General features: G+C 44.5%; 1 protein-coding gene across 7 annotated transcripts in view; it reads right to left on the bottom strand.

Moving 5' to 3' along the window:
* Positions 1 to 4,833: 4,833 nt before the first annotated feature.
* The window catches only part of FAT3 (FAT atypical cadherin 3), a 669,400-nt gene continuing 649,869 nt past the window's right edge, over positions 4,834 to 24,364 (bottom strand). For 5 of the 7 annotated variants that reach the window (XM_033948992.1, XM_033948995.1, XM_033948996.1 and 2 more), the window contains 5 exons: positions 23,336 to 23,991; positions 20,454 to 20,567; positions 7,039 to 7,098; positions 6,575 to 6,610; positions 4,834 to 5,954 (listed from right to left, as the gene is read on the bottom strand). In XM_033948992.1, the coding sequence (XP_033804883.1) occupies positions 5,341 to 5,954; positions 6,575 to 6,610; positions 7,039 to 7,098; positions 20,454 to 20,567; positions 23,336 to 23,991 (1,480 nt within the window). In that variant the 3' untranslated portion in view covers positions 4,834 to 5,340. The remainder of the gene's footprint in view (positions 5,955 to 6,574; positions 6,611 to 7,038; positions 7,099 to 20,453; positions 20,568 to 23,335; positions 23,992 to 24,364) is intronic. The other 2 variants (XM_033948997.1, XM_033948999.1) reach the window with 1 other exon arrangement.

Genomic DNA, 24,364 nt, shown 5'->3' with positions numbered 1-24,364 from the left:
ACTGCGATGGAAGGGAAAACATTGCAAAAGCGGCTCTGGTATGATAAGAATGTGTCACTATTACAAATATATCTAAGTCAACTAGTTACATATACGCGTAGATGTCAAATAAAAGAGGTATCTAGAGAGATCTCTTATCTCTTCACTGAAGACAATGGCTGATGGCAAACGGGATCCACTGATTTTCATGGGATATGTGCATATAGTTAATTCTGCTGCATAGATTTTAGTCTTACCCAAAGCCGTAATTCACGTACGTTTCTGAAACTAGACCACTGCTGTTGACATGCTGGTTCAGGAGTAAGCCACTTTCCCTTTCATAACCCGCAGCACTGCAGATAAGTACCGTATGTTATGTTTTATAAGGTAGGCTGCAAAGTGCTAGAAAATCACTTTATAATTATTTGCTATTTCGTTATTTTTGTGTTCTGCAGTTTTTGGGTATGAATGGCCTAAGACAAATACTCAGCGAGAAATGTCAAGGTACAAAAACAGAATGGGTACTGTTGTACATTATTTTTTTTTAAAGATTATTGCATCAGATCAGTTTGATGTTACCCATTCATGTCTAGACATCTTGTTCTCCACTAGAGATTTCTTGTTTTGCTTTTGTACATGTCTACCATATTCTTTACCTTCCTTGAACACAAGGTATCTGCTGACAATGCACTTTTAGGAGGGCATTCTCTAAATGGTGCTGAGATTTTGGTGCCAGAAAAAATTCAGCAAAGAACGCTATTTTATTAACGGTGCTCCGGGTTGAGCACTATTTATATAATATCACCTAGAGCCCAAATTCCAAAAGTTGAATACAGGCAGTCCCCAAGTTACAGATGCCCGACTTAAGTACAACTCATACTTAAGAACGTTGCAGCTGCATTTGATTTCACTGAGCAGTATTTCTGTAGCAGATTCAGGAATGATGCAGGGCCACATTAAGAACAGGGTGTGGTTGTGCATTCTGTACACTGGTAGGGACAGTTGGCCCGCTTGTCAGCTGGGAGAAGAGGTAAGCAACAAGAATCTTAAAATCTACAAGTTTTGGGTTACATACAAATCCAACTTAAGAACGGCTTTAAAAGCGTGACTTGTTCTTAACCTGGGGACTGTCTATACTTATATTTAAACCGGCTAAGCACATTAGGAATTATAGAGACTGCACAAGTTTCACATAATGGAGAAAAAAGACCTCCTACAAGTTCCAACTTCATGAGACTGAATATATTTTATACTAGTCGTTAAGCCCGTTACATTAACGGGTGCTAGAATATGTGTCTCTCTGTCTTTGTTTCTTTATCTCTCTCTCCTTGGCCGCTGTCTGTGTCCTTCTGTCTCCCTCCCCCCCCCTGAGCAAAGCTGTCTGCCTCCAGCACACCCCTCCCCCCAAAGCAGCCCCCTTTCCCTCTCCCTAACTGTCTCTCCATGGCCCTCTTCTGTCTCCCCCCCCAGTGCAAAGCTGTTTGCCCTAAGCACACCCCTACCCCCAAAAGCAGCCCCCTTTCCCTCTCCCTAACTGTCTCTCCATGGCTCCTTCTGTCTTCCCCCCAGTGCAAAACTGTCTGTCCCCAGCACACCTCCCCCCTCAAAGCAGCCTCCTTTCCCTATCTCTCCATGGCCCCTTCTGTCTCCCCCCAGCACACCCCTCCCCCAAAGCAGCCCCCTTTCCCTCTCCCTGTCTCTCCATGGCCCCTTCTGTCTCCCTTCAGCACACCCCTCCCCCCAAGCAGCCCTCTTTCCCTCTCCCTCTGGCCCCCTGTATTGATTCCCCTGCTTACCCTCCCTGCATTCCGGCGTCTTCTGGCCTGCTCCAGGCCGCGATCATGGTGGCCGGCCCCAGCGAACCTCACAAGCCGCTCCCCAACCCGGAAGCACGCTCCCTCCCGACGCAATCCCGTGTGTCAGAGGGACGTGCCACTGAGGCCGGAAAGCAGCCCGCGAGCCCTGCCAAAGCCGGCCACGATCGCAGGCTGCCCCGAAGAGAAGGATCAGCGGCAGCGGTGAGCAAGGGCAGGAGGTGAGGTGCTTGCTTCTGGTTGGTGAGGAGCTTGCTTTGGGTTGGTGAGTGAGGAGGGGAATGGCCAGAATGATCACTAGCCGCGTTCTAAAATGGAACTCGGCCACGGATCAGAAAACGCCAGGGATCACGATTTTTTAAGAGCGCATGCGCGCTCTAGGGTTTTATTATATAGGATATAGGAGCTTCTCTAGTCGGTCAAAAAACCTACACTTTAAGTATATCACTCCGTTGCAGTCTTCAAAAAAAAAAAAAAATTGCAAAAATGTTTTTAAGCACAGTTTTCATAGACGCAGTCCCATATCATTCACAACTCATGAAAAAAAGCAAAGTCCAGCTGTATTGTTTATTTCGCATTCACAAAAAAACCCCAACAGCAGCCCTGTTTCACCTTCAGCTTCATCAAGGGCTGTGACATTATTTCTCCATCAGCAAAACACAAAATTCTTTGCCAAACACAAAATTCTTCACCCTCACTAAGGGATTGCATCAAATGGCTCAAAACACAGAAGAAACTGGGTTCATCTTTCTCTGCAATTTTTTTTTTTTTTTTTTAAGACTGCAATGGAATGATATCCTTAAAGTACAGTTTTTTTGACCAATGATTGGAGAAGCTCCTTTATATAAAATATATCCAGTCTCATGATGTTGGGACTTGTTGGAGCGAGATATCTGAGCTAAGGTGTCAGGTCAAAACCGCGGAAGACAAAGGCGCGCACCGACAACTGAGCGCAGCATGGAGGCGCGCGCCGAAGAAAATAACTGTTTTTAGGGGCTCCGACGTGGGGGTGGAACCCCCCACTTTACTTTATACAAATCGTGCCACATTGTGGGGGCGTTGGGGGGTTGTAACCCCCCACATTTTACTGAAAACTTCACTTTTTCCCTAAAAACAGGGAAAAAGTTAAGTTTACAGTATAATGAGGGGGGTTACAACTCCCCAAACCACCCACAACGCCTCCGCGATCTGTATTAAGTAAAGTGGGGGGGGCTCCCCAACAAAATCCCCCCGTCGGAGCCCCTAAAAACTGTAATTTTCTTCGGCGCGCACCTCCGTCTTGCGCTCAGTTGTCGGCGCGCGCCGTTGTGGTGGATGCCCTCCCTAGGGAAGTGATGGAGAGGAAAACGGTGACAAAGTTAAAAAAAAAAAAAAAAAAAAGCATGGGATAAACACAAAGGATCTCTTATCAGAAAATAATGGGTATATATTGAAGAATTAAGGCCAGGATTGGGCAGACTTGCATGCTCTGTGTCCCGTATAGGGCCATTCAGTTGAGGGTGGGCTGGGGAGAGTTTCGATGGGCTGGAGTGAGCTTTGATGGAGATTCCATTAGATGGAACCAGAAATATTTAAGGAGAAGGACAATTTGAATAAAATCATTGATTTATAGAGCGTGCATGATTAGGACACACTGGATGGTCCTTCATCTGTCATTTACAATGTTTCTATGGGCTCCTTTTACTAAGCTGTGTTAGCGTTTTTTAGCGCACGCATTTAAGCGCGCGCTAAATCCACGTTATGCGGCTAGAACTAACGCCAGCTCAATGCTGGCGTTAGCGTCTAGCGCGTTTGCGCTATTCCACGCGTTAATGCCCTAACGTGGCTTAGTAATAGGAGCCCTATATCTTTTTCTCCACTTTTTGAAACTTGCGCAGTGTCTGTCGATATAATTGCTAATGGGCTTAGCCTGTTTTTTGATTATATTCTCTTTTCTTTTTTTTTGGTTTTGCTAGTAAGATTATATAGCTTTATAACTTTAGTGTACTTATATTTAAGCCAGCTGAAACCTGGTGGAAATGCCAGTGTCCAACTCTGGACATTTTGGTGCAGAAATGGGGCTGTTCCATAACCCTGGCGTGTAACGCCTACTTCTGAGTTGCATACTAGGGGATTTAGGCGCAGGGAGATTTCAATTACTGCCAATTAACTACACTAATTGATTAACACCAACTAATTGGCATGCAAATTTTGGTGCCATCGCTAGATTCAGGGATTAATGTTTGTGTTTGCATGAGGTATTTGAACAGGCGGAACCTCTTATTAGAAGGCAAAATAATTCAAACTTGATACTATTTTCATTGGAGAACATTATTAAATCGTAGACCAGATTCTAATGTAATAAGACCTGTGTAGCAGAAAATCACTTTACCATACCCAAGAAAAATGAAGAACTTGCTTTGGTTACTCCTCCGCTGGGAAATCATATCTTAGGTCAAATAATCCAACTTAGTACCTTGACTTCTTTCATGTATTTTGCCAAACATTAAGGGCTCCTTTTACGAAGCTGCGTCTGGGCGTTAACGCGCAGAATAGCGCCCGCTACATTGCCGCACGTGCTGGACGGTAACGCCAGCATTGGAGCTGGCGTTGGTTCTAGCCGCGTAGCGCGCGGTACTATCCCGCGTGCGCTAAAAACGCTAACGCACCTTAGTAAAAGGAGTCCTAAGACTCAGTGACCAGCTGCTATCCAGGTCACTGTAGTTTAACTTTAAACCTTTGGGATTCTATTCCCCTGGACTGCTTCCGTATTTAATACTGTACGCTCTTTTGGATCAAGTACCTGGAATGACTTTTACCAGCCTTCCTACTTAGCATCACTATACATTTTACAATACGTTCACATACTTCTTACTACAGTATCTCATTCATATATATTTAAATCTCTTTTTTTGGACTATGTCCTTGTCATTTTCTTTAGAACACATTCTCCTTGGAATGCCTCGATTACACTGATGTTTGCAGGTATCAACCCCTTTCTCAAGAAACTTTGACCTGTTTTCTACAGGAATCACATCGTGCAACCATAAATCTCCATACCTGATGGTGCCCAGTCCACCTATTTTTTTTTTTTCTTTTTTAAATAAAAGAGGAAACATTGCATAAAAGTTTCTAAGCTACCTTCAGATTTCATGGCTATGCAACAATGACCCTTGAACAATCATTTCTTGCTAATATTATCCACGGCGATGGATAATGGTGATGTAAGAGGTACCTACTATTCTATCATTTTTTTTTTTATAGCACAATAATGCCAGCATTTTAAAGCTGGAATTTATTAAAGAAAACTAAAAAGGCCAGGTTCAAAATTTAAAAGACAAAGTCTGTCTTGCTGTAAAAACACTGTACAACGCTCTTAGCAATAAATAAAGGGGACGTACCGAAAGGATTGTCAATTAATGGCATATAGTTTTAAGCGGGTGTCCTTTCTTAAGTATCTAAGCCTATAATCTGTTAACAAATTCATGTTTTAAAATATTCGCCTGCTCGCATCTTTCACATGGCTCCTCATCGTACCTTTATTAATAATAGGCCAAAAGAGCCTTTTTCATACTTGTGTCTGATGTTGGGTCTCCCCAAAAGGAATGTGAACCAGGCTTAGTTCTTCCACACTTTCATAGTCACTTATGGCTACTTCAGAGTCAACGAAGCCGCAACTCGCTGAAATATCTGAACAGGAAGCATCCATCGAGCTCTGCATAGACAGGCTAGCCTTATCGACATCAATGTTTTCCATTGTCTGGCTTGAGCCTGCTGCAAAAGTACTAAATTCTTTGCCAGTCTGAGATGAAGTTATGTCTGTTTCATTTGGGAGTTGATGGGGCGGAAGGTATTGGCTCGGATGGAAATGTGGCCGCCGCCGACAGTCTGGACTGAGAGTGCTGGCCACGGAGGTGGGTTGCGTTGGGGGCAGTGTATCATATTGGTCTGTGTATTCCTCTGGAAGCGGTGGAGGTAACTGGTCCTGGTTTAAAAATTCTTCATCCTGTGGCGGGGGAAAATCACTGTCTATATCATATCCGCCAAGATAGTAGTCTGTTTCTAGCTCCCTCGTACTCCCATGATGTACTGAGGTCCCATCTGCTGATTCGTAGTTAGGCGTCTCCTCAATGTCAGATAAACGGGCATTTGGCATCCAGTCAGAAGTGTCCCAGTGATATGCTGTGAAGTGAAATAAATAAAAAGAAAAATGAACTTCTCTAGGGTAAAATTAAACGGAAATATGTACGGCATGCACCTGTTAGAAATGGTTTAAATTCATAATTAAGCATGCAAAGCAAAACCATTGACATGCTCTGTTTAGATCAGCCAAAGTGTTATGCTGGAGGAAAAAAAGCTGACATAATGGATTATCGTTCCATAAACAAACATCAAATATCAAGCATCACAAAGCATTATACACATAGGGACATAAGCACACAGTAAATATAAGCAAAACCATTCTGGAGAACAGAAGAACTGATATCACTGACGGATTAACCAAAGTATTATTTCATGCCAGCAGTATATACTCTTATTGAACACTCGTATTAAAACAGTTTGAGCAACATTAATCGTACAATAAACGCCATGACAAATGAAATGAGTGACTTTGAGGTGATGCGCATGGCCTTGCCGTGAAAAAAACAAAGAAAAATAACCTTTTTAATATGTGCATATTTGTATTATATATGACAACTCACACATGCAGGAATTTGACACAACAGATTCAGTATGGGGAAAACCAACAAACAAATCAGTAGGTCAAACGCAGGAGGCCAAGCGTGTGCTGGAAAAGTCACCTCGGTTGTAGTTCTGCCCTTGATCCATAACAGACACTGATTGGTTTAATGAAGAAAAAAAAATAAATAAATGATACAAAAATGAGGTAATAAAAGGTACGGTAAAACTTTTTTTTTTTTTCTTCTTTTCAATTGCATGCTTTTTTGCAATCAGACGAATTGCTATTGTCATTTAAAGACAGCGAAACTAGGTCTCTCTCTCATTTGTATCGTGGCACGATGCCATGGCTTGTAACTCATTTCAAGTTGATTTAAATAAAGTTAAAAAAAAAAAAAAAGACTTATCAGTAGAGGAACAAGGTCTTCGAAAAGACCGAATATTCGTTAACATTCTGGAACTACGATTAAACTACCATGCATAAAATTTGCAGCTCTACAGGCTGAATTATGAGTACATTTATGCCCACCATTACAACCTGTTACAAGATATTGACAAATATAACAAAAAAAAAAATTAGAAATACCTTCGTTTTCTACATTGTCAACAACGTTGTTGACTAGATGTATGACAGTCACTATGGAAGCTTGTGGGCGAGGGAAAGCAAAACAAAAAGGTAAAGAAGGGGAGGGAAGGACATCTGTAAGTTAGTATTTTACAACACACATTACATGTTACTGCAGTCAATCTTTTTAACGAAGACAACATTGCAAAACAATTATACTCCTGCCTCTCGTCTCATTTCTTGCAGAATTCAGTAAATGCAAAAAAAAAAAAAAAAACCCCACAAACAACAACAACCCAACAACCCCTCCCACAAAACACCTTCATAAACTAGGTCAGCGCTTCCAGAGGAACATATGTGCAGAGGAATACTGGCCTATGCATTCAAACAAAACCGTGCAGTAGAATCATTTAACCGATGCATTAACCCGACTGCTCGACATCAAACATTTTTAATTAATTTCTCTCCAGGGATAATCTTGATCGCTCATACGGATTAATGCGCTTATTCAGGGCAATCGCACGTATGTTGGTGCCTGAATATTTTTCACAAGAAGAACCAAAAATTAGGTGCTAAGGTATAGGAAATGTCAGGACGAACGTTTAGATTTCCATTTAAATATGAATATCCCACTCAGATATACAAGGCAAGGCAAAAAAACAAACACCTGAATCCCCTAGAGTTTATTTATTTATTTTTTTTGCTGTTTTCTCAGCAACCGCTTTGAATTTTAATGAGAAACGTTACAATCTCATTTAGTCATCATACTTATGTATTATTTAGTACAAAACATTTACCCCGCCTCCCCTTTTACAAAACCGCGAAAGCGAATTTTAGCGCAGGCCAGCGTGCTAAATGCTCTGCGCTGCTCCTGACGCTCATAGGAACTCTATGAGTGTCGGGAGCAGCGCAGAGAATTCAGCCCGTTGGCCTCTGCTAAATACCGCTTTTGTAAAAAGGGGGGGGGGGGGATTAGTTGAAACAATGATTAGTTGAAACAATGATTAGTAATTGAGCAAAGTTGCTCTTTGAAAGTACTGATGTGTTCAGCTCTGCGAAACGCACCTCTTTTGTGATATGGTTTATTGACTGCTGTCCGCACCAAGTGAAACGTGCTTTCAAAGAACAACTTTACTCAATTACATTCAGCTAATCATTGTTTCAACTAAAATGTCTCCAATACACAAATCCTATAGGTATTGATTTCCTGTTACACTTCTTGACATCTTTTCAATCAATAACCAGACTCCTGAGGCAGGCCCTCCGGGCCGAAACACGATCTTGATTATACAATGAAGCAACTGAGCACCAGAGTCCACCTTCGCTGTTGTTGGTTTTTTTGCTTTCCATTTTCGAGAAGGCGATATCTCCTGCTTCTTCGCGTGGTTATACAGTACAAACATTTTTAAATGCATGACAATTGCCGGGTGGGTAGTCTGTATGTTTAAAGATCATTTCATTCCATGCTGAGTCCACGCAGGTGTGGGCGGGGTTCCCGGCAATATAAGGCAGAGCTTCAGGCAGGAGCAGAGGGAGGTGAATGGAAGCAGGCGAGACAGAAGAAGGCAGAGGAGCAGGTACCTAGCCTACACTAAAGCCTGTTGTGGAGATGTTGGAGCTGAATGAGCCTGGGCAATTAACTCCACCAGCACCCATGAGGAGTACATGGAGGTATCTGAGGAACTACCCTTTGTAGAGCAGGGCGTGGCACAGCTGCAGGACTGAAGCCACAGAGGCCATCTCGGAATCCACTGCTGCTGCTTTGTGTCTCTGCCACTGGAATGTGTGCGTTTTGCTGAAAGCCAAATTTTTACAGTGCATATTAATTTATTTGGATTTAGCTTGCACCTTTTTCCGCAGTAGTTCAAGGAAAGCTACATTCAGGTACTCTATGCATTTCCCTGTCCTCTGAGAGCTCCTTTTTCTAAGGCGTGCCAATGAACTTAGTGCACGCTAGATGCCAAGAAGACCGTTTTATTCCTAAGGGCTCCTTAGCATTTAGCTTGCGCTAAATCCGTTACCCGAAGGGAGGGAGGGTTAAGTGATTTGCCGAGAATCATAAGAATCATTGGTGAGACAAATGGGATTTGAACTCTTATGCCCCAGCAGGTGACCTACCCCAAAAGCGGAGTTTGGATACTGGTATTCTATGAAGAAAAGTAAGCACCCTATTATAGAATTACCTTCAAAACTACATGACTAATTCAGGTAAGCTTAGATAGAAATCTCTGTCCGTTCTGGACGCCTTAAATTAATTAACAAGGAAAAGAAGCCTAAGGGGCCTTTTACCAAGCCGCAATGAGCTCTGACGTGTTCTTACCGTAGTAAAAAGGGACTTCCCTCGGGGTACATGGAGGAACATTTGTGATTGGTGCCCACGTCCTACTTATAAAAATAGATTTTATTTTTTAGTGCTGGGGGTAGGTTGGGGACAGAGAGTAAGCATATTCTGGGCTAATCAGTTAGCTACACTGCAGCGCATTAACCAATTAGTGCGTGAGTCTTTATCGCATACGAAATAGGTGGCGGTAGAGATTGTGTGCTAATGGCCAAGAGCTAATGAGAAAATTAGCGTGTGGCCATTAATTCAGAAAACAGAAAAGCAGCCATTTTACCCATGCAGTAAAAATAGCCTTAGTGCACGGGAATGATAAGGACGCGCTAAAGCCAATTTTTTCCTGCAGTTTGGTAAAAGGGTCCCATAATTTATTGTATGTACTGTCCGTAATCAAAGAGTCATTGCTATTCTTTCCTAGTGACACCATCTGCATTGGAGATCTCCCAGATATTAGAATATGTATCCCCCCTCCGTATTTACGGGTTCAGAACTTGTGATTTTGATTATTCGCAGTTTTCGTCTGGGTGACCCACCCCTGCCTCCCGGACCTCTCCACTTACTTTTTAAAACCTGGTGGTCTAGCGGTGAAGCAGGGCAGGAGCGATCTTCCTAAGCTCCTGTCTTGTGCAGAGCCGGGAACAAAAATGGCTGCCGCGAGTTCCTGAGAACTCACGGCAGTCATTTTTGTTCCCAGCTCTGCATACAACAGGAGCGAAGGAAGATCGCTCCTGTCCTGCTTCACCGCTAGACCACCAGGCTTTATAAAGTAAGTACAGTGGAGAGGTGCGGAAGGCGGGGATGGGTCAGAGTTGGTCCTAAAGTTATTCGTAATTTTTTTGTATTTGGCTGGCCGGCTTTGCCCCTAAGCCCCGCGAATATGGAGGGAGGATGTGTAACCTGCTCCTGCAAGCATTCTCCAGTGGATGATTACTCTGTGTTGGATCTTAAGTGCTGCAATGATCTGATGACTCTATTGTGTAATTGGTGTTACTGATTTTTTTTTTTTATGCATTCATTTTTCGTATACACTTTTTTCTTTTATTATTATGTATGTTGCATTGTAAACCGCTTTGGTTAAGGCAGTATATAAATGTGGTAAAAAAATAAATAAACAAACCTCACATTCAAATAGGATCTCAAATTGCCTTAAAAGAGAAGAAGCCTTATGATTTCTTCTTCAAGATTTAAGTACCTTATTGCTGGCTAACCTGGAATCTGCATTTTCATTACACAATTAAAAAAATATATTTTTCATGGGCTGATTTTGACCCGGAAAGGTGATCTTCTTTGTGAACTGAGATCTTAAAAAGCCAATATTCAAAGGTTTTATACATCCAACTTTGAGAGCAAGAGGGGCATAATCGAAAGGGACGTCTAAGTCCAATGACGTCCAACTCGCAAGTCGTCCAAAGTAAAAAACAGCCTAGGACACATTTTCGAAAAATACGTCCAAAATTTTTTTACTTTCGAAAATCGTCTAAGTATACGTCCTGCCGTTCTGATCGTCCAACTCGCTAAATTGTCCATCTTTATACCACATTTCCATCCAAGTCCAAAACGCCTAGAACAAGCCCTGTTGAATGTGGGAGGGGTCTGCAAAGTGATGGACTGAACACCCAGACATGGCACCTAAATAGTGTGGTACCTTACAGGGCATTGCTGTGAACTTCACAAAAAGGGTGCCATGTCATCATCTCACTACAGCTCCCTTATAGGTCATGGTGAGCCCCCCAACCCACCTCCAGAATCCCCTAGACCCACTTATCTACCACCCTAATAGTCCTTATGGCTGCAGGAGCCTCTTATATGCCAGTACAAAAGGGTTTTAGGAGAGTGCACGTTTCATTATCAATGCAGTGATTACAGGGGCTTATGGGCATGGGTCCTCCTCTCCATGAATCCCTAACCCACCCCCAAGATGACTTAAGCTGCCTCTGTGCTGGACGACTAGGCCAGGCGGCCAGGTGATCATGATCTGGAGGCTGAATTTTAAAGGTGTGATTAATATTTTTATGGGGTGGGGGAGGGTTGGTGATCACTGGGGTAGTGTGTGGGGGGGTCTGTTTTATGTATTTGCAGTGCTTATCTGATGACTTTAGATGGGATTTTGTGACTTAGACCATGTTTTACATGGTCTAAGTCACAATGTCCAAGTTCCGTCGATCCTGGGCTGTATAACTTTCGGTTATACATGCTGTACGACTAAGTCTAAGCCGGCCCACGTCCCGCCCAACTCCCGCCCTCGACACTCCTCCCGAAACGCCCCATTTAGCTCTGGTCGTTCAGTGGCACTATGAAGGCCTAGGTCGTTTAGAAATACGTCCAAAACCCGTTTTTAGTATCGGCACTTGGACGTATTTGGGAAATGTTCGTCCAGGTGCCGACTTAGGCCAGTATTTGGACGTTTTTCTCTTTTGATTATGAGCCCCTAAGGATCTAAATTGGCCTTTTGGAAAATTTACTAGGGCTTGTTCTATTGATCACTCTCTCCTCAAAAATGGATTTCCTGTCCTATTAACCCTCTTTCTTCCTCCCCTCTTAAAGTCAATCAATTTGTACCTTTGCTTAATCTTTGTAAACCGCATAGAACTTCACGGTATTGTGGTATATTAGCTGTTATTATTATTATTATTAATTTCCCAAATAATTTATACTCATTACTAACACTGATTACTTACAGACCCAGAAATGAAGCACACATCGGCGCCATTCTTCTGCGCCTTTCAATTTTTTTTCACTTGAAAGGCTTATATTTAAGTGCACAAAACAGGTGGCAATGTGTCGAGGACATGTCTGGGGGTCCGGACAGCTTTTCAAAACCCAGCACTTTGTCTGGGTTTTGAAAAGCTTCCAGCTAAGCAGCGACATTGGGACGGCATCTGTGCATGTAACGTGGTGATGTCATATGCATGCATGTGATGTCATTGTGTCACACCAGCGCGTGCACAGATGCCCTCTCGACACGCGAACAGCTTGAGGGGGGCAGGGCTGGGGACAGAACAGGGCATGACTCGGGAGGAATGGGGCCAGGCCGGACGGAACTGGGTCCAGGGCCATGGGTCTCGATTTTCATTTTGGAAAATCTGGTAACCTGCCTTTCACTTTCACAGGGGTAGGGAACTCCTGTCCTCGAGAGCCGTATTCCAGTCAGGTTTTCAAGATTTCCCCAATGAATATGCATGAGATCTATTTGCATGCACTGCTTTCAATGCATATTCATTGGGGAAATACTGAAAACCTGACAGGAATACGGCTCTCGAGGACCGGAGTTCCCTACCCCTGATATAGAATCATGGCCACCTAAGAAGCCTTAGACTCTAAGGCTTCTTAGGTGGCCATGATTCTATATCAGGGGTAGGGAACTCCGGTCCTCGAGAGCCGTATTCCAGTCAGGTTTTCAAGATTTCCCCAATGAATATGCATGAGATCTATTTGCATGCACTGCTTTCAATGCATATTCATTGGGGAAATCCTGAAAACCTGACTGGAATACGGCTCTCGAGGACCGGAGTTCCCTACCCCTGCACTTTCGGATCTGCTCATTTTTTTCTCGTTACCAGTGATTAGAGCAGTGTCTCTCGAACTTTTTTTTTTAGCTCTGGCACACTAAACGGAGCAAATGTTTTTTTGCAGCACATCACCATCGGAAATAGTAAAATTGCAAAACCAACAAAAAATTAACCCCCCCCTTTTACAAAACCGTAGCGTGGTTTTTAGCGCTAGCCGTGGCAGTATCAGCTCCGACGCGCAGAGTAATTCTATGAGCATTGGAGCTATTACCGGCACTAAAAACCACGAACGGTTTTGTAAAAGGGAGAGAGGGTAAATGAGTTATTTATGTAAAGTTTTAAAGCTATGCATGGAAAATTGTAACAGCGGTGAAGAATTGCTAATCAATGTGGTGGATGTGCTCTTTTTTTTTTTTTTTACTGAAAATTAACTCAAAACATGACTTAATAGTCAACAAACAAACATGCATATCACCATCCAGTCATTCTCTTTTTTTAAAAATTAATTTCCGTCAGAGCTGAAAATTAGAGAATGACACGGTGAAAAAATTGGTCCCCGTCACCGCCCCGTCCCCGTCTCACCATCCCCGTCACCGCCCCGTCCCCGTCTCACCATCCCCATCACCGCCCCGTCCCCGTCTCACCATCCTCTTCACCGCCCCGTCACCGCCACTGCCACCCCATTCACCGCCCCGTCACCGCCACTGCAATCCCATTCACTTTTCTTTATTTACGTATAAAGGAAACATTCTTTAAAACTTTAAAACTTAGTTAAATATTAGTTAATAACTATACAAAAACAAAACACGCAGAGAAAAAATTAATTAATATAAATTCTCAAAACTGACACATTTTGATCACTAAATTTAAAATAGTTATTTTTCATACAGTTTTTCAATCACTAATCTTCCACCACCCCTGGGGCTAGCAATGCAAAAACAAACACGACATGTACTTTAAATGCTTACAATGTTAGCCTATATGGTAAGTAGACGCGGCCGCTGTACCTAATCGCGGCAAAGATCTCCCTGCCGTGATTAGCATAGTGACCGCGGCTACGGCTGCAAGTCTCCCCTCCCCCCAGCGATCACGGCAGGAGGGCACCCAACCCCTCCTGTAGACCCCCCCAACGGCCCTCCCGACAATCGCAGCAGAAGGGTACCCAACCCCTCCTGCCGGTCCTCCCAATGGCCTCCCCTAAGATCGCCGGCAGGAGGGTACCCAACCCCTCCTGCTGGACCCCCCCCAACGAACCCTCCCACCCCGGAACCCCCTTAGTCTTACTTTCCAAGTTGGACCGGACGGCTCCTCACACGTATGGCCAGCAGGCTTGCCTCCGTCCAAATGAGGCGGGCCCGCCCCTACCCTGCCCAACCCACAGGATCCTAGGGCCTGATTGGTCTAGGCACCTAAAGCCACTCCCGCTATAGGAGGGGCCTTAGGTGCTTGGGCCAATCAGGCCCTAGGATCCTGTGGGTTAGGCAGGGGAGGGGAGGGGCGGGCCCGCCTCATTTGGACGGAGGCAGGCCTGCTGGCCAGACGAGCGAGGAGCTGTCCGGTCCAACTTGGAAAGTAAGACTAAGGGTGGTGTTTCGGGATGGCGGGGTTTGTTGGGGGAGGGACCGGCAGGAGGGGTTGGGCACCCTCCTATTGGCGATATAGGGGGCCGTTGGGGGTGCCGGCAGGAGGGGTTGGGCACCCTCCTACCAGTGAGGGCGATCGTCGGGGGGGGGGGGGGGGGTTCTATTGGCAGGAAGGGTTGATCTGACAAATGAGGAGCACGGTGAAAACACAGGTAAATTGCGGTTCCTAGAGGGGGGGACATTGGCCTGTGGGGACAAATCTATTCACCGTTTTTGCGGTCGGTGAAAGGATTTGTCCCCGCGTCTGCGGCGATTTATTAATGAGGTCACCATAACCCGCAGCCAAACCGCAGCCACGCAGCGGTTCGCTGCGGGGATCGCTCCCCATGTCATTCTCTACTGAAAATCCAAGTTTGCAAAGACAAGGTGATCCAAACAGTAACAAAAAACCTTCATCGCTTTGGTGCTCAAGTTAGGATAGCTACTGCATAAAAAATAAAAATAAAATGACTTGCCTCTAGTTTTTAAGAAACAATCGTGTCAAAGAATGATGCTTCTCTGGGCGGTTGTCTCCTTACGCACACAAAAGCTCAGATCATTGACAGACTCTTGCATTCGCTACGCACAAGCCACGGCCCAACAAGTCTGCCCACTCTGATGACCCACCCCCTAATTTCTTCCTTGAAGTGATCCCACATGCTTATCCCATTTTCTTTTAAAATCCAGCATGCTGCAGTGGAAGACCATTCCAATGATCAACCACCCTTTCGGTGAAGATCAACCACTCTTTCGGTGGCGGTAGGTTTCCAGCATTAAGAGCAGGGGTTTGTCCTGACTTAGTACGAGAGACGCAGCGTCGTCGTTGAGAATTCTTGTTATTGAAGCCTGGGGTTACATCTTTGGGTGCTACTTTTAATTTGCAGCACCCTTGTAAATGTATTGTTTCCATATCAAGCTGTTAAATATGTCTTTTGTGACCCAAACCAGTTGACTACCTTTTTGTCCTTAACCCGTCTGGAAAAAGAACAACCCTGAGCCCTTATTTTGATGGAATTTACGCTTAACTCAACGCTTTTGACCAGCCATAATCTCAATGGAATTTTTGTTTATCTAGACCAGGGGTGTCAAAGTCGATCCTCGAGGGCCGCAATCCAGTCGGGTTTTCAAGATTTCCCCAATGAATATGCATGAGATCTATGTGCATGCACTGCTTTCAATGCATATTCATTGGGGAAATTCTGAAAACCCGACTGGATTGCGGCCCTCGAGGACCGACTTCGACACCTGTGATCTAGACTATAACATTTTGGGTTCAATTTGAGGACCGGAGCATAATTAGTCAAATTTACTTTTCTTTTCTTGATATTGTTTTATATGATGGAACTGATATGCCTAATTTTGCTTTCTATACAAGTTATGCTTGGTAATTAAGATTGAAAATGTAATAAAAACTTTAAATACAAAAAAAAAGAGCAGGGGTTTGTGTGTCGTTCTCTACGTATTGGGAGGGGACAGCAAAAGACATCATTAACATATGTTTGACTAAATTTAAATACAATCTGAGGCCATCTTTGGCGTACGTTTTGTTCCCTGCACAAACAGCCTCTTTTACAAAGCCGCGCTAGCGGCTGCTCTGCGCTAACGGCCCCGAAGCCCACGGAGAATTAAAGGGCTTCGGGGCTGTTTCTGTGCGGCTTTGTAAAAGCAGGGTTTAGTGCTGGTGCTAGTCCAGTGTTAATCGGAACCGACATCAGCGTTAGGTTGTGAGCATCGGGGCCCTGGAGAGATCAAGAGTCTGCGTTACAGAAGCACAGACATTTAAGAGAATATTGAAAACCTTTTCTAACAAATACTAATGGGATTAAAGAGAGTATCAGAACCAGCTGAGAAGGCTTGATTGCAAGTTCTCTCTTTTTCAGGATGAAAAACGTGTCCAAACATGCATCAGCAAACCAAAAAAAAAGACAGAGAAGGCAACTGAATAGGAAGTCCTGCAGATGCCCCAAAAAGGTTTTTCCAGATGCAAAGCTGTCGAGGCTAAATTCATGTATTTATTGGCTAGAAATACAGAAACATGGCAGCAAACAAAGGCCAAATGGCCCATCCAGTCTGCCCGAACGTGGCATCCTCTATCTCCTCCTCTCTAGGGTTACCAGATTTTATGATTATAAAATCTGGACCCATGGCCCCACCCCCCCCACCCCATTCCACCCAAGACACGCCCTTTCTGCCCCAGCTTCGTCCCCGGCCCCGCCCCCTCAACCTGTTCTCGTGCTCGGAGCCGCGTCGGGAGGGCATCTGCGCATGCGCGATGACATCACACACATGCACGCGACATCACCGTGTTGCATCCGCGCAGATGCCCTCCCGACGCGGTCCCGAGCTGGAAGCTTTTCAAAACCCGGACAAAAGTGCCAGGTTTTGAAAAGCCGTCCGGACATGTTCTCTAAAAAGAGGATATGTCCGGGAAATCCGGACGTCTAGTTAACCCTATTCCTCTCCCCAAGAGATCCCACACGCCTGCCCTGCCCACTTTCATGAATTCAGACACGGTTTTTGTCTCAATCACCTCTACAGGAAGACTATTCCACGCATCTACCACCTTTTCTGTAAAAAATGTATTTCCTTAGTATTTCCTAACTGTGCTGAACTACGGAAAATACAATTAAAACCGACAATGGCCTACAAATCCATTTCAACAGTATAAATAATGGTACAATGTTTGAGAAACAACCATGCAAAGTGATATCATCACAGCCTCTCTCGGATTACACAGTGGGAATGTTCAACAAACACCCCAACAGTTAAGGGCTTCTAAGCATTTACAGGACTGAAATCAGAAGGGATGCCCCTAGTGCAAAAGAGCCCGCTAAGAATGGGTCTAAATCCATGACAATAATTCACAATCCATCAAAATTCATATCAAAAAGTTTCAAGTTTCAGGAAAAAAATTTTCGCGATTTGATTCGATTCAGCCTAGTGAATCAATTTTTCGATTTGATTTTCCTGCCCAATTGGGTGTCTTTTCAAACATCCTGGTGGGTTTATTTTATAGCCTCTTCACCCCCTTTGCCCTCTCCTACCCACACTGGCGCTGTGGTGTAAACAAAATAAACAAACAAAAAAGACTTTTCCTCTCTCTGTTAAATCCTAACTCACGTTCGCGGTCTAACACCAGCTCTGGAAGGATACACATTTCAAATCTGACATATTGTAATCACAAAACAAAAAATAAAATTATTTTTTCTACCTTTTGTTATCGGGTCATTATTCAAATCATATTGGTCCCAGGCTCTGGGACAAACGTCTTCTGATAACTCACTTGCCAGGGTCTCCTGCCTATTTGTCGTTTTCTTCTTTCTTGGTGCTAACCATCCATCTTCCATCTCTGTCCTCCCCTTCCACTTCCCTTCCCTCCCTCAGAGGTCTAGCATCTTTCCTTTTTTTCATCTGCATCCCTGCATCCTCTGACGACAGAGGAGGGGCAGGACCTCAACAGAGGAAACAGCTCCGAAGCGGTACTAAGATTGATAGCTACCGCGATCTTGTTTGCAGGCTGTTCCTGGAAGGTAAACAGTGCGGGGAGGCCAGGGAGGGAAGTGGAAGGCCAAGGGGGGTGGAAGCCGGAAGCCGGGAGGAGGGGGGGAGTGAGCAGTCCTTCGGGGTGGGACAGGCAGGCAGGCCTTCAAAGTGGGGGGGACAGGTCTTCAAGGGGGGAACAGGCCTTTAGGGGGGGACAGGCAGGCCTTCAGGGGTGAGATAGGCCTTCAAGGGGGGGGCAAGCCTTCAAGGGGGGAGGCAGGCCTTCAGGAGGGAGGCAGGCTTTCAAAGGAGGGGACAGATCTTCAAGGGGGGGACAGGCAGGCCTTCAGGGGTAGGATGCAGACCTTTAAGGGGGGGACAAGCCTTCAAAGGGGAAACAGGCCTTCAGGGATGGTGGCACAGGCTTTTAGGGGTGGGGTGCAGGCCTTCAGGGGGGGACAGACCTTCAATGGGGGACAGACCTTCAGGGGATGGGGGCCCTGGTATAGAAGTACACGGAGGGAGGGAAGGGGGGGTTCAAAGAGATGTGCATATGCTGGACTTTGGGGAGGAAGAAATGGGTCTGAAAATAGAGGAGAGGGAGAGAGATGATGGACAATGGGATTTATGGAGGGAAGGAACAGAAAAGGAGAGAAGTTGGACGCAAGAGATGGTGTGGATGGGGGATAGAGATACTGGATAGGAGGGTAGTTGGGAAAAGAAAGGGAGAGATGGTGGACCCTGGGGTGGTGGGGAAGGAAGGAGAGATGCTGGATGAAAGGGTAGTTAAGAAAAGGTGGATCTGTGGAGGGAGACAAAAAAAAGGAAAGATGCCAGACCTCCTGGGAAGGGAAGAGAAACGGAAGGGGAGGACAGAGATGGAAGATGGATGGTTAGCAGGGAGAAAGAAGAAAGAAGGAGACCCTGACAAGCAAGTTATCAGAAGACAACCAGAGCCTGAGACCAACAAAATTTGAATAATGACCAGACAACAAAAGGTAGAAAAACTAATTTTATTTTCTGTTTTGTGATTACAATATGTCAGATTTGAAATGTGTATCCTTCCAGAGCTGGTGTTAGACCGCGAACGTGAGCTAGGATTTATCAGAGAGAGGAAAAGTATTTTTTGTTTGTTTATTTTGTTTACACCATAGCGCCAGTGTGGTTAAGAGAAGGCAAAGGGGGGAAGAGGCTATAAAATAAACCCACCAGGATGTTTGAAAAAAAAAAACAAAAAAAAAAACCCAAACCACCCGATTGGGCAGGAAAATCGAATCAAATTGAAAAACCAATTCAATAGGCTGAATCGAATCAAATCTAATTTTTTTCCCCTGCATCGGGCAGCATTAATGCTCACGCCGGGAACGTTAAAGAGGGAGAGGGAAGGGGCGGGGCCTGCAACAGGATGGGGGGAAGGAATGGATGGCGGCAGAGAAGGGGGCGGGGCACCATCGCCCCAGGCGCCTCTCACCCTCGCTACGCCACTGCTGCTACCTCTGAACCGTGGCGCCAAATACACGAACTAGATTAAACTGTGCTGCAGGTATTTAACATTAGCTAGTGACTGTGGGGTCCTTTAACGTGTGCTAACACTTCCATTATATCCTATGGACGTGTTAGCACGCATTAGCATTTAGCGCGCGCTAAGACGCACTAGCGTGCCTTAGCAAAAGGACCCCTGTGTGAGCTGAATACTGAGTCTTGTGTTTTTGTGCCTCAACCCTATACCGATCACCATGTGCACTCAAAGCAACATTCTGTACACAAATAATTTATGAAATTGCTCTATGGGTTCATCATTCGACATGTAATATCCATCTTATCCATCTTATAATGCACACCTCTCTGTATAAAAAAAAAATTCAAAAGCACCATCCTTCTGCTGTCATGTTTATAATATCACTTAAGGGGAGAATTCAACGGGTGCTACCCGTTGCCCAAAGGAATATAATGGGCATCTTTAGCATTTAGCATGTGCTAACACGGTTAGCACCTGCTGATGAATTCCCCTCCACGTTTCTATAACTCGAGAGCTATACTAACTTCTACCAGAATACCTATAGTGGGTTACATTATTTCACATTTAAAAAAATTAAAATAAAACAGAGGTATTAACAGGAAGGTGTGTGGCATAATACGCTCCTTAATAAATCCACGTGCCATCAGTGAACCGTCCAGATCTTAAGAGATGACCAAAAAAAGCATGCATTTCCTTATTCTGCATGGATGAAATTTTACTCGGTGGTGAGAAATCCGGGGCTTGTGTCGTGTTGGCATTCTTGATGAAAAACCAAGTGGATAAAGAGTCCCCGATGGCCAAGGAATGCAGATATTTGAATGAATTATGAAGTGAGTTGGTTGCTGCTTTGTTAGGAGATCAGTTTAGTCAAAAGGAATGACTATGAATGAGTTCTGAAGGCATGGAAAATATCTGAAGTCCCAGCAAAACACAAGAATGCAATAGAGCTACAAAGTCGAGCTTACCATTGTCATCCCCCGAGTCCGACTGGTAGGAGCTGAGAGACTGAACTTCTGAATTGCTGCCTTTATTACTTCCCGTGAAACAGGTCACCTCTTCAGCCGCATCAACTCCTTTATCTGAATTAACAGCAAAACAAAACCAGGCGTGACAAACTAATTTGGAGTCACTTAGACCCATATTTTCTAAATGACGCCTTAACTTAAGGAGCCAGTAGGTGCCCTACTGGCATCTAAGTTAAGTCCAAAACGCCATTTAAAATGGTACTTAAAAGAAATTTCAGCGCTGGAATCCCCTGGAGGCATTGCAGGAGTGGTTAATGCTGAAAGTGGCACAATTCACGTCAAAGGTAAGCGCTGGAAAAGTAGGCCTTGAAAACCCTGGCCTATATGTTTTGGGCGCCTACCTTTACCGGAGGTGCGGATTCTCCAAACAGCGTCATTGCGGTGATTGACACACGATCGGCGGCTGCTGATAACGACACCGTTTAGAGAATCCGGCCCTAAATGTGTATACTCATAGGCAAGGGATGTCATCACGTCGACATCTGCACATATGTAAAGGCCCTTCAGTCACGGCCCTGAGCCTATTTCTACGCCGGTAGGGGTTACTGATGGAGGAGAGGTGGAGGAGACGCAGGTGAGCAGGAGAGGTGCCAGCGCTGGCTGACAGTCTACAGGACGTGCCTCTTTGCCTCTCCTCCTCGTTGGCGTCTGGCAGCACACTTGGAATCCGCCATGGCAAACAGTTTGCAGTACACCGCATTAGTCAATTCAAGAGCAATTCTAAAAATTAGGCACGATAGGCGGTTGGTAGCTCAGATGTTTGGGGAAGGGCTAGGGCAGGAAGGAGCATGGCTGCCTCCCTCTCCTCTTAGGGGGAGAGGGAGGCAGCAGTCACTTCTGAACACAGCTGGGAATGATTCCTTCAGCTGTACTGTCTGGTGTAATTGAACCAGCTGCCTCCCTTTTCTCAAATATATGTACACTCCTCCCTCCATATTCGTGGTGGTTAGGGGCGGGACATAACTGTGAATACGGAAAAATCGCAAATAACTTTTTATATGTTATTCATGTTTTTTTGTAACAGCCACCGTTATTACTATTGAAATCTCGAATAACAAACTATGGTCATATTTGCGATTTTTACCCATCTCACTCAGTTCTCAACTCCCTCCCTCCCTCTCAAGATCCCTAAGATACTGGCAAGCAGCGAATTTCAGGCTGATAGCAGGCAAGCAGCGTTCTTCTCTGTGCACGCTGGGAAGCAGTGATTTTGAGGGTGAAAGCTTGGAAGCAGCGATTTTCTGAGTGAAAGCTGATAAGCGCCAAAACTTTTTATCGGTCCAGTACAGGTACTTTTCTCATGATGTAATTTTAGGGGAAGGAGTCAGCACGCGAAAAATCACGAATAAGCAAAACCGTGAATGCTGAAACCGCGAATACGGAGGGAGAAGTGTAAATATTTTAATATTTGGCTCCAATCGGCCCTAGTTTCCCAGTCCAGCATCTTTTTGTTGGCCATGTGAGCGGTGGTGTTCAGCAGCACTTAACAGAAATTCTGTGGTTATTGGCAGCCAGAAAAATGATTAGACTATCAATTTTTTTAGGTAGGCTGCCAAATGCCATCAGGCTTCAGATCTATTAACCTTTGGGGGAGGGGGGATGGGACCTATATACCATTTTTTTCTGTGTGGTTTACACAATAAAAAAACAGTTTACATATTTTAGACAGGCACTTATTTTATACCTGGCTTGCCCAGAGTCACAAGAAGCTGCGGTGGGAGTTGAACTCACAACCTCAGGATGCTGCTCTAACCACTAGGCCACTCCTTCCTCGAGATCCTCATGTCAATTTTAAGGATTAAATATTGAGTCTGAAGAGCTGCAAAGTCATTTGTCTTGACACTTACTGCAGCTTAAATATTACACATCGCTCTGGGACTATCTGGAAGTGCTGGAGTAGAGTGTTAAGTTTTCTGGAAAACTATGTGGAATGGACCTGGACCGAATGTTGCCACTTGTGACCTGCATATTCAGTGCTGCCTACTCTCTTGATATCGGCACTGAATATACAAAGCATCATTTAAGCACTGCTCTCAGTATTTAGACAAAATCCCCATCAACAGTAATGCTTCAATTTTGGGACACCTATTTATTTAGTATATAAATACATTCAACCTATATGTCATGAAATTGTACCTCTGTATGAACTAAACAAATGTAGCATATTATATAACCTCATCTATCCTGATTATTAGATGAAGCTGGTAAAGAAAATCACATTTACAGCAAAGAATATAGCAATGACGTATCTTATTCATCAAAGTTTCCATGTTTTCCCAGTCAGATCTATAATAACTTTCCTATACAGGCAATTACCACATATACTCGAATATAAACCAAGATTTTGGGGCCCATTCTTTCTCTGCAGTAAAAAAATGGAAGTCTCGGCGTCCATTTTTACAGCAGAGAAAGAATGGGTAGGAGCGAATGGGAATCTCTCCTGTCCCAACGCACCGCTAGACCACCAGGAAATCATGGTAGACCTTGGTGTGGGGGAGAGGGTGGTGGTTACTCTTGCTTGGGAAAAAGTGAACGCCAGCTCTGGTCTTGTGGGGATGGGAGCGCTGGCATGCAATGAGTGTGGCAACAAAATCTGATGGTTCAGGGGGCTTGCGGCAGCAGTGGAAGAGGAAGGGGGGGGGAATGGCATCTCAGTTTATATTTGAATGGGCTTATATTCAAGTATATATGGTATTTGTCCTTTTGGGAAGGGGTTATTAATAAGTCGGCACTGATCTACTGCCTTATATTTGAGATAAACATCCAATAGTACAACTTATATTCTCTATCATGAAAAAAATATCATAGAAGCTTCTACTCACCCTCAGTCTCTGTATCCCAGACAGTCTTTCTAAGAGAATCGCAGTCAGAATGACAAGGAGACATGGCTGGAAGATTTGGAGCAACACTGCACACTACTACACCCCGTCTTGCTGTAAGTATCCGAGGAGATTCCGGGTGAAATGTCGTCATCTCCTGATGCTCCACCCCAAGACTGTCAACCATTTTATCCAAGTTGCTCCTTGAATCACTTTGGAAACAGGGGGTATAGGCCATTGGTCTCACAGGTACCTGTGGCGGCCCAACCTCTTGGTAAATGTTTCTAGTGTCTCCACTATTCCTCAGATTTTTGAACTGAATCCCGTTGGTTTTATTAAGCAAAGCTGCGGTGGCTGGGTCTTGCACTAAGGTGATATTGTTGCGCGAGTAGTTTTTCCGAAATACTTTCTTGCGGAAAACTATAAACAGGATAATTAAAACAAAGATAACAAACAAGACAACTGCTATTCCAATCAGCTCTTCTTTCCCAACGTAGGAATGTCCAGCTTGTATGTTGGGTACCACCATAGGTCTGAGACCACAGTACTGCCCCATGTACCCAGCAGTGCAATTGCATAAAAATGAACCAAATATGTTCACACATGTTCCACCATTTTCGCATTCTTCTCTGTCACATTCATTGATATCTTCTTCACACCTTTAAAAAAAATATAGAGGTCTTAGAGGAAAAGCCTAAGCAATTGCTGAACATGCTATAAAGTAGGGTTATCAGATATCCGGGAAAATCTGGACGTGTTCTCTTTTTTAGAGGACTGTCCGGGCTCCCAGAAGACTTTCCAAAGCCCCGACAGGCTCTTCACTGGAATGGGTCCCTTCTGTCATTCTTCTCTATCCTATGTAGCAATTCTCCTTCTCTTCAAGTGTCACAGTCAAATTTCCCTGCAACTTACAGCTTTTCCATTTCACCTTTTTACTCCCCCCCCCAGGACACTCTCCTCATATAGGAAATAAGCTTTGGCTTCTTCCAGCCTTGATGCAGTCCTTAGCCACTCCTTGATAATGTGGCCTAC

Source organism: Geotrypetes seraphini, chromosome 6 (genome assembly GCF_902459505.1).
Source record: "Geotrypetes seraphini chromosome 6, aGeoSer1.1, whole genome shotgun sequence".
In the NCBI taxonomy this organism is placed as follows: domain Eukaryota; kingdom Metazoa; phylum Chordata; class Amphibia; order Gymnophiona; family Dermophiidae; genus Geotrypetes; species Geotrypetes seraphini.
This window is presented reverse-complemented; position numbering and strand designations above follow the sequence as displayed.